This window comes from Thermobia domestica, chromosome 1, assembly GCF_964235325.1.
Source record: "Thermobia domestica chromosome 1, izTheDome1.hap1.1, whole genome shotgun sequence".
Taxonomy (NCBI): Eukaryota; Metazoa; Arthropoda; class Insecta; order Zygentoma; family Lepismatidae; genus Thermobia; species Thermobia domestica.
Genome location: NC_137454.1, coordinates 169,997,099 through 170,011,523, shown reverse-complemented (window position 1 = coordinate 170,011,523; position 14,425 = coordinate 169,997,099). Strand labels below are relative to the sequence as shown.

Below are 14,425 nucleotides of genomic sequence, written 5' to 3'. Positions count from 1 at the left end.
TGTAACGACATGGAGTTTGTACGTTGTGAAAATATTAAACTGTGAATATTCTATATAGCCGGACGATTAAAACGTTTATTTTACTTGTTTAATCTTGAGTTTAATTTGTGGTGAAACGAGATCTCAGGTAGCCTACAGGGATAATCGCGGGATTTTAACTTATAACAGATAAACTTTTCAGTATGTGTATAGCATTCTGCAAGCAGTTAAAATTGCAGTGTGTCTAATCATGAATTAATCCATAACTCTCTTTCAGATCACGTGACAAACGAGACATTGATGTGATACGAGAAAACATTTGTTTTCTTTGGGATGAGGACGATGTCCCAGATACATGGGAGGCCAGATTGGCGAAGAAGTACTACGACAAGTTGTTTAAGGAATATTGCATTTGTGATTTGAGTAGATATAAAGAAAACAAGGTAAAATGTTGTTTCCTTTTAAACTAATATTATAAGGATCTTGTCATTGATAAATCTATAAATAGTATAAGTGTTTCACTTACCCTTTTAATAATTTCATTAAAACTGCGTGTACATGATAAATATTGATGAAAGTATATACATCAGACAAAAAATTCCCCAAGGCTAATTTTAAAACTGAGTTTGTAAGTGCTTTTTAATTATGTTTTAGAAACTCACTTGATATTGATGAGATTAACCTATTATTTTTAAAATAAATTTTAACTGGATACTTACGAACTCGTAAAGAATTTGTTAGAAAATAATATAATAATAATTAATAATACATATTTTATAACTGATTGATTGTTCATTGTATTGTATTTTATTTGTCTCAAATAGCCCAGTATTTACTACTACCAACCAGGCCCGTGCTGAGGTACTAATGAGGGCGGTGGAAACCTCTTTACTAGAAAAAAATCTTTTTAGTTCCTGTAATAACATTTGTGTCAAATAAAAAGAAGCTAAATATATCAACAACTTAATATAGTTCTATGGCCTATGGACACAGGAGGTTCAGTGCCGCGTTTACAATTGCTCTTCATTGATTTCTGTCCTTTGCCAACTGAACCCAGTTTCTACTTTATATTCTAATCTTTGCGAGAACCATTTTAATATTATCCTCCCATCTGCACTTCGGTCTTCCTAATGGTCGTTTTCCTATTTGGATTTCCAGTTAGAACTTTGTAAGCGTTCCTAATTTCTTCCATTTTGGCTACATGACCTGCCCATTTGAGCCTCCTAGACATTCGCCATTCCCCATTCCCGTTCCTCTTGAAGACTGAATATTGTTCTAAGGATCTTGTTTTCAAATACTTTCAGTCTGGGATTTTCCTTCAGAGTCAGTAATCACGTTTCGCAACCATACAGCGCAACAGGCATGATTATCGTTTTGTCTTTTAAGCTGCAAATTCCTCAACAGAATTCGCGACAACAAAAGATTTTTAACTGGATAAAAACATGAAATCTCTGCTTTCAGTTGACATCAAATTTCGTAGTGATTATGGTTTTAATCTGTTAATAATGATCCTAGATATTTGAAAATATCCACTTTGTCGAAAGTAAATATTATTTGGTATTTTAACGCATCCATAAAATGCAGTATTATGATCCCGACAAACTTCCATGTACTTAGTTTTCTCTGCATTTACTTCTAAGCCCACATCCCTGCAAGCGTTAATAAAGATTTCTGCATTCCTTTCTATTGTTCTATCACCCCTATTAAATTTACATCATCAGCATACGACATAACCTGGTAAATACAATTCAGCTCTAGGACCTGATTGCTGTCTTTGATTTTCCTTATAGTGTTCTCCAGAACAAAGTTAAATAATAATGACGACAACGCATCTCCTTGTTTCAGGCTATTCTCAACGTGAAAGCTCGTGAACAAGAATTTCTTTACTCGAACCTTACTTTGGGATTCATTTAAACATATCTTAATCTACCTTTTTCGGTATTGCAAATTCTGTAAGCATGTTGCACAATGTTTCCCTCCTACCCGAGTCTAAAGTCAATAATTGATGTGCCAGCATATTGTATTCCCATTTCTTTTCAAGTATTAGTTGAATGGTAAATATCTTGTCGATAGTTGATCGATTTTACCGAAATCCGCTCTGATAATTTTCAATAATTTCATCTGCGTATGGAGTCAATCTTGCTAATAGAATGTTGATTGGATGTTGACAGAAAAGAAATGCCTCAATTATTATTACAGTCAATTTTGTTGCTTTTCCTCTGAACTGAAAAAAATGATTGATTCTTTTCACTCTTGCAATAATTCCTCCTTGTTCCAGATAAGGAGAATAAATTTGTGTATCTTGCTCTACAACTTTTCCCCTCCAGCTAAAATTACTTTCGTCTAGATCCAGAGATGTGTGTTTTTTTAATTTTTTAATAGTGATTTCTATTTCTATCTGGTTAGGTTCTGAAATATACGGTTATGCTGTATGTATTTCACTTTCTCCACGAACATTAGTTTTTGGGTATGTGTTAAGCAAATCGTCAAAGAAATTTTTCCATCTATTTACGATGCTATCCTGATCAGTGAGAACTGTTCTGTGAGTGAGAACTCTTTCTTAAATATATAAGCACGAGGTTGATAGCCTTTCTTAAGTTCGTTGATGCATTAATACACATACCGAATGCTTTTGTTTTTACTACTATCTTCAAGTTAATTAATTTTAGCTTTCAAAAATCCCGTTTCTTTGCTCTAAAAGTTTTGGAAGTTTTCTGCCAGGTGACAATGAAATTTTATGTAGTTATTTCGTTCGGGTTTTGTAGTCAACGCTGTTCAGCTCAATTCCTAAACGAAAAGCTCAGTTCCTAGTTGGTAATTTTTAATTCGTTCCCCGTAAAAGAACGTAAAATTTCCCGGACTTGACTCTTCCATTTCTTTCTCATCTAACTTCCTGATATCCCACGAGATTAATCCTCTATTTCTAAACTCATTAGTTACAAATTTTAACGCGCCTGCCCTATAGAGACTTCTTATATTCTATGTTCCAAATCTCATGTCGATTTTACTTTGCTGAGTTCGTGCCAAGTTTTTTTTTTTTTTTTTTTCCTGAATGAGGTAGTTAGCTCCCCACTAAATCCCCAAGCTGGAGGATCACCCCTTGTCGTCTGTCCGCGACTGCTTATTCAGTATAGTATATTCGCAGTTAACGTCTATGTCTAGAGGCCTTCTCCTCGATCCACAACCTGAGGACGCGCCATGCCGTAGCGACAGGAAGACTAGATTTCATGGAAATTAATATAGCTATATTTTGAGAAGTACAATAGGTACTGATTATCCGAACACTGCTTTAAAACACACAGGACCAATCAATATGCTCGGATATATGGATGCATATTAAGACCGTGAAAGCTTCGATACCGTAAAAATCGTAAATTAGAGACTAGTGTCAGTGTAGTATTTTATGAATGCATCGTACGTTTGACTATCCGAACTATTCTTGATGTATCACATTGTTTCGTTTTATAGCTACATAACTTTATAATATTTTTGTAAGTGATTATACTTTTTACCTGTTCTCTGCCAATAGCAACTGTATGAATTTATAATACAAAACTGAAATACAGAAGAATAAAATAAAAGAAATATAATGTGATATTTCGCAGGGCATCTTATGTAAAGGGCGCCTTTTGTCCTTCACAGGTTCTTTATTAACAGTCACTATTTGAATTCATTATACAAAGTTGGTATACACCATAACTAAAACCACTTATCTATAATGTGATGTTTCTTAGGGCGCCTAATGTAAAGGGCGCACTGTACCTTTCACGGGTTCTTTACCAACAGTAACAACTGTATGTATTTATTGTACAGAACTGTGGTATACAGAAGAGTGAATAAAATCGTTCATCTTTGATGTGGTTTCGCAAGGACGCCTAATGTAAAGGGCGCACTGCACCTTTCACGGGTCCTTTACCAAGATAATATACATACTATATACCCGCGGTTGACTTTTGATGACTCTTAATGATAAACTTGCATTATGCCGCGATTCAAATAGTTAATATATATAGTTATTCTAAGGCCATCGTAACCTGAGCTCTGACAGATCTAACATCATGTAAGTTGACGACAGTGTTGCGAACTGTCATAGCAAGAAGAATCAAAGCGACTACTTGAGGATGATGGAGCTGGGGCGCCCATTTGCTGTACGTGATTTCTAAATTGCTCCCCAAAATATCCTGTCTCTGATCTTGCTCTGAAAACGAAAAAAATGCCATAATATCTGAGTTAAATAGCGTTGTTCGAAATCGACTGCGCCAATGTTAAAACTATTAGAAAATATACACACGACTATTACTGAATTATTCTATACCTTTATTCTTAATCTGTAACAACCGCAACTCTGTTAATTATCTTCATAATATTCCACATACATCTAGATTTCACTCAATCCATTCGAATCTATTTCCATTATATAAACTAAGTGTTTACACAATTTATTCTCTAGCAACCAATTCATATGCATGTGTCATTACCTCAAACACTTAACAGCCTGTAGCCTCATTCCACACCTACCAACAGATAGATAGATAGATAGATAGATAGATCTATATCTATATATATAGATATATATATATTGATATATAGATATATATATTAGAGTAAGGCCGCGCTAAGAAGAGCTCTGACAACTCTCACGTGCGATCAAGCGCGGTTGCCACATTTATCTTCTGTAAAATACAATATAACAAGGGGCAAATTTTATGGAAAAAGAATCACCTATGTATTACAACAAAAATATTATTTAACATTATGTCTGACGAAAGTATTAGACAAAAGAAAGAAACAAATTAGTATTGCGTTAAGATAGTTTACAAAATCGGAAAGAAAACAACCAACACATAGGGCCTTATGCAGAGTCGTTTAGACGTATGATTAGCGACTGCCTGAGTACTGCATGAAAACATGTTAGTCGAACTCTAGTATGACATCGAGCTTCGTGGCTAAGCGGTTAGCATACGCCTTTCGCATGGGAGACCCAGGTTCGATTCCGACGGGAGCACATGTGGTTCGGATTCCACGTTAATCAGTAGGTCCACGTCTCACATAACCTCGCTGCTGAAAGAGACGTTAAACTGTAAATCAACTCAACTCTTTAGTATGACACAAAACACGGGTCAGAACGACTCTGCGTAAGACCCATATTGTTATATCTTTTTTTTTTTTTTTTTTTTTTTTTTAAATTGAAAACTACTTACGTTAGAGAATGGCTTTTAATTATAGACAATTTAATTCCGTTTACTGTAGAAATCCTACGCTTTTTTTCCTAGGGTGGATAAAGTTTCCATCGGTTCAGCGAGGTCTTTTGGGTACTTCTCTTTTGTGATTATTTTCACAGTTGTAGGGCTAATATATAAAGCTGAATCTACTCTTTCAATCACTTTATTCAATGGCAATAAAGAACCGTCGTTACGTTCTTTTTGGAAATATTCTCTAAGATTAAACACAAATTCCCGTGCCTGACTTGTCAAGGGCACCCCCTTTCCGCACTTCTTACGCACTTCAGGCATTGTGTTCATAAACATGAACACACAAATACTCATGCTAAATTTATATTTTAGGTCTATGTGAATAATACGAATACAAACTATGTTCTACTGATGAATAAAAATAACAAGGATTACACCACAATATTCACACCAATGCACTGAGATGATAGCACAAAAAATCAAAACAACCTGACAACACAAAAACTTTCACAGTAATGTGTAGGTATAAAGGTGACAACACTGTTCTTTTACCATGGAAACAACCTAGTGTTTCCAAATGTGTTTTTGTGGGTCTAAACCTATCGTCCCCTTCACATATTGGTGAAAAAATGTCCTACGAAAATACAAACATAGCTGGATCATGTTCATTACTTTCCAACTACTCAATTTCTAAATCAGTCCTTGTGAAAAGCTCATTATAACAGTCTCTGTAATATATAGACTACGTACATTTTTTTCGATGTCAACAAATTTCCTACAAAGACCATTAGAAATTCTACTAATTTCAGCCTGACATTCCAAATCACGGTTCATTGCCCTTGAACTTTAGAAGAACCGTACAGACACGCTACCCTCTTCGCTTTCAATTCCACGAAAACCTACTCCCTGCGGCGACAGGGAGGTGGACCGGTTGTTGTTCCATGTAACCCCACTTCTATTTACGTAGCAAACTTGTCAAAAGGACAGAGTTCTGTCAATAAGTGGAAAAAGAAAAAAAAAGAAAAAATCACTATTGTGGCAATAACGTTAGGCCTAGTGAAACTACGTTGTGCTGGAATGTTGAGGAGTAAAGTGAAGTACGATTATTTTTTTTAAATGTCTAGTTTGTAAATATTTCAACTTATAATCTGATTCAATCAGTGATAAAGTAACTCGATTCGCTTCCTCCATCATCCTCAAGTAGTCGCTTTGATTCTTCTTGCTATGACAGTTCGCAACACTGTCGTCAACTTACATGATGTTACATCTGTCAGAGCTCAGGTTACGATGGCCTTAGAATAACTATATATATTAACTATTTGAATCGCGGCATAATGCAAGTTTATCATTAAGAGTCATCAAAAGTCAACCGCGGGTACATAGTATGTATATTCTCTATAGATCCGCACATTCATCAGTTATTAAATAAAAAATGAGGAGAAACTTCTGGTTTTTCTGCTGCGAGCTTGAAGTCTTTTTCTTGTTGAAATCATATTGAAGAAAAGAGATTGATTTTATTTATTAAAGATTGATAACCTCAATGGATATCTTATATCCACTGAGATTAAATCAATATAATCAGAGAAGGAGAAATTTAATTGCCAGACCTCAAATTCAGACAGTTGAGAAGAAATAGGTTGGTTACCTCTATTCTCCAGATTAACGAGTGCATTGAACAAGGTATTTTAACAGTACAGATTCGTGTGCCATTAAAACCTCTCACAACTTTGGACAAAATATTACCCAGTTTAAGACATATTATACGGATCCAACGGAAAAGTCCGCCTGGATGCATTGGCCAGGAGGATTATATAAGTTTGACCGGTGATGTGAGGTGCAAAATTTTCCTCTATATTTTTTCTGATAATTTCCGTTCTAAAAGAAATATCCGTAATTTTCCAATTACAACTGGAGACTGAAAAACTGGAAAATTTTCAGATTATATCGTATTTGATAATGAAAAATTTACGTGTTGTTTCTATGTGCGTAAGGTTCTTGGGTTTTCTTTCAGGATTCCTGCCAACAAAATATCCATTATGAATACTATTTCAGTTATATATAACATTTTAATACATTGTTCGATTGTAGAAATATTTCTGGGTTGCCATACTCCTCAACCCTTATAAATATATAAAATGACTTTTTTTTTTTTTTTTTTTTTGCTAGTAGTATGCTTTAATGCTTGTTTTCTGTGGTTCATGATAGGTGGCAATGCGTTGGAGAATAGAGAATGAAGTCATAGAGGGAACAGGACAATTCAGCTGTGGAGAAAAGAGATGTAAAGCAACAGAAGGTTTGAGAACGTGGGAAGTGAACTTTGGATATGTAGAACGCGGTGTTAAGAAGAATGCTCTTGTTAAGCTAAGTAAGTACGAAAATCAGTATAAAAATATTTTGTTTGAATATTTTTGTTTAAACTTATAAACGAACATATGTTCACCAGTATGTTGCATAGAAACGTTCATTTTTACTACTTGTTAACAATTGTCAGGTACAGTTTTTTTTATTTATTTTTATTTTATTTTATGTCATAAAGTGAAGATAGAAAATGAGTCTTTAAAACTCGCATGAGTCACCTCTCTGATTTTCTAATTTATAACGGTTATAATTTCTGTTGTGTATTGTGTATACCAAGGTACTTATATATAGGTACTGTTGCAAGAAAATTAAAATACAGACTTAGCAGACACAACTGTTTTGGTGTGTAAAAGAGTTCTAGAGGACAATTTCATGACCAGTGCAGAAACGGTTTTGTGCATGTTTTGGAAAAGACCCTCCGACCATCTGTCAATGGTGAAAGTTATTTGAGAAGGATGCCTGTGCGAAGGCTACGTATATGCCTTCGAGGGGGATGTTGATTGAATCTGTATGTCCCGGTGTACGTGGTCATGATATAAATTTTCAAGAGTATTTCTTTCCACTGAGGTATACAGTACGTTCATCTTTTTGTGTTCTCCTTTCGCCTTCCATACAGCAGCGATCTGATGGCTGGGATAATGGTAGTCGTCCGTTCGTATGAACAACCAAGCTGCGTGTAATGTGACCTTCAGTACTGAGGTGGAGGTTGACAGACTAGATGTGCCGTTCAATGGCGTCCCACAGTGTTTAATGGCACAAAGATTTGGAGAGTTTGGGGGCCATGCAATATGCTGGAAGTCTGCTCTGTGTTCCCCGAACCATTATTACATAGGACGTTCGTAATGACTAGGTGTGTTATTGTCATGGATACCATTATTATGGGAGAAAACAGTGAACATAATAGAGTTCCCAGTGTACCTGGAGATCGCGGTACCGATACTAGGTCTGGGTCCTTGTCATGTAAACATGCCCCATACCATACACTCGCCACTTGCGGAGTTGATACTGATCTTGATGAGCCACAGACAAAACACATCCCATTGGCCGCTGTTGAACATCCTTCTAGTGCATGTTACGCAATTGAGACGTTAGCTCTTTAAAGACCATACAATCTCCTACACCAAATACGATAAATTATGGCGTTAACCTATCATTGCGAATCTGACTTGGACTATGAACTATGCACTAACGGGATGCGTGTTTATTCATCAGATGGTAATACGGTCAACTGTCTATTCGGAAGATTGGTTATACAGGGTATCTATCGGTCACGAAAGTTCCGAAGAAGTTACGAAATCAGAAAACGGTCATGAAAGTTTTTTAAAAAATCACGAAATTTAAGTTTTGGGTCACGATTTTTCTTAATCTGTACAAATATAAGTACAGATTGGAAAATTTTGTTCTATAAAGCGTCAAAATTCACCACCAAAAATGTCTTTTGTCGGTTTTAGACGCTACCAAAACGCAAACAAAGCACGCTTCTATCTCATGCATGAAAATTTGGCCTAATTCGCATGCAAATTTGCTGTTGAGAATGTTACGAAATTTGATGGTTTGGTAAAGAAAAGGTCACGAAAAAGTCACGAAATTTCATCTTGGAATTTTACTAGACACCCGGTTATTGTTGCATGATCAGTCAATATAGATTTAGAGGAATGCAGTAAACAGTATGTTGAAAGGAAAACAGAGAATATGAAGAATATTATTAAAGCAAATGTTTCCTACATAAAGACAAAGAAATTAGTTTTAATAGTGGTGGATGAAACTTATTTGCAACAATCTATCTGCCAGTAATGCTAGAATTTGTACCGTGATGATAAGAAGATGGATATGTGTTAGATTATTAGCTTCAAATTGGCGGTTCCTTGTTCTGTTTTTCAATTAATAGATTTTTCATAAACTTCAATGTTGTTCATCGATAATAATTTATTCATGATCTCAGCGGCATATTTTTACATTGCAGAGCAAATCAAATTATTGTGCTTTGCTTGATTCATTTCAGAATAGTGGCTTGGCAATGCACTTTTGTATTTCATTTAACATTTCAATTTTCAGGGAAAATCTGTCTGTTTTGTAAATTTAACACACCATACGTCATACAATTTAACAGTCTTTAAAAAAAAATCTTAATATTTTTGTAAATTTGAGAATATGTAATATGTTAAGGTTTTTATTTTCGTATAGTACGCTCTTATATAAAATAATAAGCAAATTACAGTAACATACCTTAGCGTATTTCAGTTATGGCAATAATTTCGATGTCTTGGTGATCCTCTGGCATTTTTATCCAGGTAAACGGTACCTTGAAGCTTTTGAGTAGCTAAATTTTTATATATTCAGTCTTCTAATTTCTTCGCCAAATTAATAAACTTGACTTTCTTGAAAACTAAATAACTTCCAAAGTTATTCAATCACTGAAAATACAAGCCTTCCTCAACTGGTCTGGTGGCTAGCGCGTGTTCCCTGGTTCGATTGCTGATGGAAGAGCGCAAAAAAATTAATTTCACAATCAGCAACTTTCTTTAATCATCCGTCTGCTTAAAGTGCGGGACATTAAATGGTGCAAAATAATTGTGGGACAAACTTTAAAAAAAAAAAAAAAAAGTAATGTAATTTTCTTGTTATTTTGAGAATATACATTTACTACATATTCTGCTGATATAATGCGGCGTAATATAGTCTCTTCTCTACTAATCTATTTTCTGAAGGTTTCTTCAGTTATAAAGGGTGATCCAAAACAACCTTCTACATTTGAAAGGCGAATAAAACAATAAATATTGCAGATAGAAACTTGTTTATTTGAAAAATATAAAATGGTATTGACAACAGTGTGTAATTAGTACTGTGTTATGAGTTGAATTACTTTGTGTTACTCTGTAACAGTGACACAATTTACAATACGATTATTGTTACTAAAACCTCCCACGTTTTGATCAGCTGTAGTGTTGACATTGGCTGAGGGAGGTGAGTGGAGGGACAAGAGAATTGGTATTCAACACGTTCGCTCACCACTGTCCTGCCACTGTGTTCAGTTCTTATTATGTTTTGGTCAGGAGCTCATTACGTTTACGCAGTTGTAATGTTTTTCATAAGCATCAGTTCTGTGATTACAGTGCAGAGAGCTTTTCGCGGAAGGTTTGCTATTCCACGTAATAAAAATGTTCCTGATTGGAAGACTGTCTTACAGTAAGTGGAGAAGTTCAGAACAGCAGATTCAACATTGAAACAAAAAATCATCTGGCCGACCTAAAAGTGCTCGTACTCTTGAAAATGTTGAGACTGTGAGACATCTGTTTTGCATTTCCCAAAACGTTCTGCAGGGAAGCATACTGCAGCTGTTGATCTTTTGCAGGAGAGTGTAAGAAGAATTTTGTACAAAGACCTGAACTTTAACTGCGTATAAACTTATGCTTGTCCAAAAGCTTAAACCAGCAGATTTTGTTCGCCGTCAACAGTCATGTAAAAACATTCTGCAAAGTGTTCCAGAAGATGCTGTGCTTTTGTGTAGTGATGAAGCACATGTCTACTTAAGTGGTTGTGTAAACAAACAAAATTTTCGCTATTGGTCTAATCTGCACAAAAGACCTTTGCACTCTGATAAAGGGACTGTGTTTTGCTCAATTTACAGAGATGGCATTACTTGACCTCTTTTTTCGAGGAGGATGGTATAACAGTTACGGTCACGTTCAACCGTTACGTTGTCATACTTAAGAACTTCTTACGGATTCAACTTCAAAAGTTAGGACTGGATAACCGTGATGTGTAGTTCTAACAAGATGGCGCTACAGTGCACACTATTGCGGTATCAAGAGAGTGCTCAGAGACCCTGTTTCCTGGAAAACTGATCTCATTACGCGGGATGTTTGGCCGCCCCATTCACCAGACCTCGCCCCATTTTTTTTCCTTTGGGGTCACCTTAAAGCTAAGGTTTACACACATGTTCCCTACACTCTTGCCGACCTCAAGACAGTAATTCAAACGGAGGTAGCAGCTACTCCACAAGACATGACACGTCGGGTGACGATAGATTTCAGACATCTTGAAATATGTATTGCTCACAATGGGCAACATTTACCATGCATCATTTTCAAAACATAGTCATTACAAATTGTAGTCATACCCATTGTATATTTTGGAAAAACAAGTTTCTTTCTGCAGTCCTTTTGTTTTATTATCCTTTCAAATGTAATATTTTTTTCGGGGTTACCCTGTATTTAAAATGTTTTATGCATATTTGAAACGTGGTGAAATTTTCGTTTCACTTACGTTTTCGTTCGTAGTTTGTTACTGTTAATTTATCATATTCTCTTTTCGTCACATCCGATTCACTAACCTAACTACGCATTATTAACTTGTACTCAAGCTTGTACTCAAGAGTCCTGCTTTAGACCGAGAAATTTATGTTAACGTTATTCCAGTATATACTACGATACATATTATTACTGTAGAAATCCTCGAGTGTTGTAGTTTTTTCATATTATGATGCTACTGTAGCTGTTTTTTTTTTTTTAAAAAAAAAAAAGGGCAGAACATGTTTTGTTTGTTTAGTATTTATCTTAGAATTTGAAACATCGATTGTAAAAAAAAATGAAATCTTTAAGTTTTACGTCCCACGGTTATGCCGGTTAGGCTAAAGGAGACGGTGATAATGAGATATGAGTGAAATGGTGGAATGAAGAAAGTGGGAGGAAACGGGAGAACCCCGAGAAAACCCACGAGCACGGTGTTTGTCCACCACAAAGTTCACTTGGCGGGGGCTGGGATCGAACCCGGAACCCCAAGCACCAGAGGTGAACGCTCTACCACTGAGCCACCGCGCCCCCTAAATATCGATTGTAGTTCTGCAGTGCGGGAAGAAAGTGAAACAAAAAGATGATGATTTAAGGGAATCACTGTATACAACCTTGTAGGTTTCTTTCTTTATCTTATCTTTTCTTTTCTTTTTTCTTTTTCAATCAGTAACTTATTTCAACAAAAATATTCAAAGAATGAAGTTGTGGGCAATAGTTATATTCCTAAATCATGACTATTTACAAAAGACTGTGATTTTTAAGATCTTAAATATTTCTATACTACGATGGCGTAACAAATATGGTGTCTACGAAAAGCTATTCAAAGGTGCAACATACTTTGTTAGCATTTTTCTCGGGCTATGTGATAATAGATGTAATAGCATAAATGGTTTCACGTTAGTAATACTGTGTGTAATACAATTAACGTGTATTACTCTATTTGTAGGATTGTGGACAAACACGACGTGCGTATCGGGGTTCTCCCGTTTCCTCCCACTCTCTTCATTTCAGCATTTCATTCATTTCTCATCATCACCGTCTCCTTTAGCCTAGCCGATATAAACGTGGGACATAAAACTTAAAAGATTTCATTTCGTTTCATTTCTATTTGTAGGATTGTGTCCGGACTGTTCGTTCAGATTAAACTACCACCATCAGAAGAAAGAGGTGACCAAGAAACGCAGAAAAAGTGAAGAAAACAGTATGGAAACAAAGAGACAAAAACGAAACAGTGACAGTGAAGCGTCTGTTTCACAGAACGAAAATGAAGCGGACACTTGTGTGGAAGCTGACAGTGATAGTGGCAATGTGACTATTAAACAAGAGGGAGAAGATGAAGAGAGACGATTATGGCGCCAAACAGGCCAAGCAGAAGAGAAGACTCGAGAGGATGAATTTGAAGAATATCTTGAAGATCTTTTCTTATAATCATAATTGTTTTCCATCGAATATTGTTTTGCTTCCATTTGAAAAAAAAATTGTTGTAAATAAAAAACATTGTTTTAAACATAATCTCTGTTGTTTTGTACAGTGTTCTATTAGTCAGAAGATACTGTGAGTTGTCTCAATATTCATATTTTGTACCATTTTTACATTTTAAACGCAATCCCAGTATGAATACATACCGAAAATACTTTTTAAAATAATTCATTGTAAGTAGATGTGATAAATAAATATACGCCTCTATTGTTTCTCTTACGTAATTAGCTCAGGCCCGTATTTAGGTAAGTGCTATTCTGTGCTCGAGCACAGGGCGGCAAAATTTTGGATTTTTAAAATATTATTCGCAATAAAGTAATATTTAGAACTGAAACACGCAGATTCCCGCGCAAACGCGAGAAACTATGTTAATGTTAATGTGTTTAATTTACTGTAATTACAGTAGTTACTAATTAGCTAGCTTATCTGATTATTTTTAAAAAAGCCATCCTCTCCCACCACAACTCGAAGAGATGGGGGTGAATTTGAACATCATGAAAACTGATGCTGTTAAACTCAGTAACCTCCAAAACTATGAATTCAACATTAATATATATGTGATTTTCAATTGTTTTGGCAGGGGCAGGTAAGGCAAGGCGTGGGATAATTCCTGTGTGGCAGAAACAGGCCAATCCTTAGCCTCCCACTAACAAAATTCGGGAAGTCGGGGTCTGGTCACCAGGGAGAAGCCACCCACACAGAGGAGTATCGTGAACCGGCTACGGACATAACTGAAGATAATGCACACCATGATTCACCTCGATCTAAGGTTGGTAAAGCAACGGAAGGGGCGTGTTCATAAGCTCTTGCCAAAACTTTTCCAGAAAGTCACACCAATTGTTGAAATCTGTGTAAGCGGTGCTAGACCTGTGAAAAATGGAAGTTTGTTGTAACACTGGACGAGGCATATGTTTATCTGGATGACTGTCACAAGCCACGTGCAATTTTTTATCGATCGACAGGTGCAAGGAACTTTCAAAGATGGTTTAGTGAATGCAAGGAAAGTTTTGGCACAAGCTTCATGATCACTGCTGGATACTCGTATCAGGACATGCTGGCCATACATCGTGTAGCCAAAAATACGAAGGTGAATTCGGAATATTATCAGGCTAACGTCTTGACACC

At 35.8% G+C, this 14,425-nt stretch overlaps 1 protein-coding gene across 1 annotated transcript in view; it reads left to right on the top strand.

The window, feature by feature from the left end:
- Positions 1-13,333, top strand: part of LOC145691034 (protein FRA10AC1 homolog) — a 33,954-nt gene extending 20,621 nt beyond the window's left edge. Inside the window, exons 4-6 of the mRNA XM_081766609.1 lie at positions 257-422; positions 7,377-7,536; positions 12,936-13,333. Coding sequence (XP_081622735.1) covers positions 257-422; positions 7,377-7,536; positions 12,936-13,249 — 640 coding nt within the window. The 3' untranslated portion in view covers positions 13,250-13,333. The remainder of the gene's footprint in view (positions 1-256; positions 423-7,376; positions 7,537-12,935) is intronic.
- Positions 13,334-14,425: the final 1,092 nt, after the last annotated feature.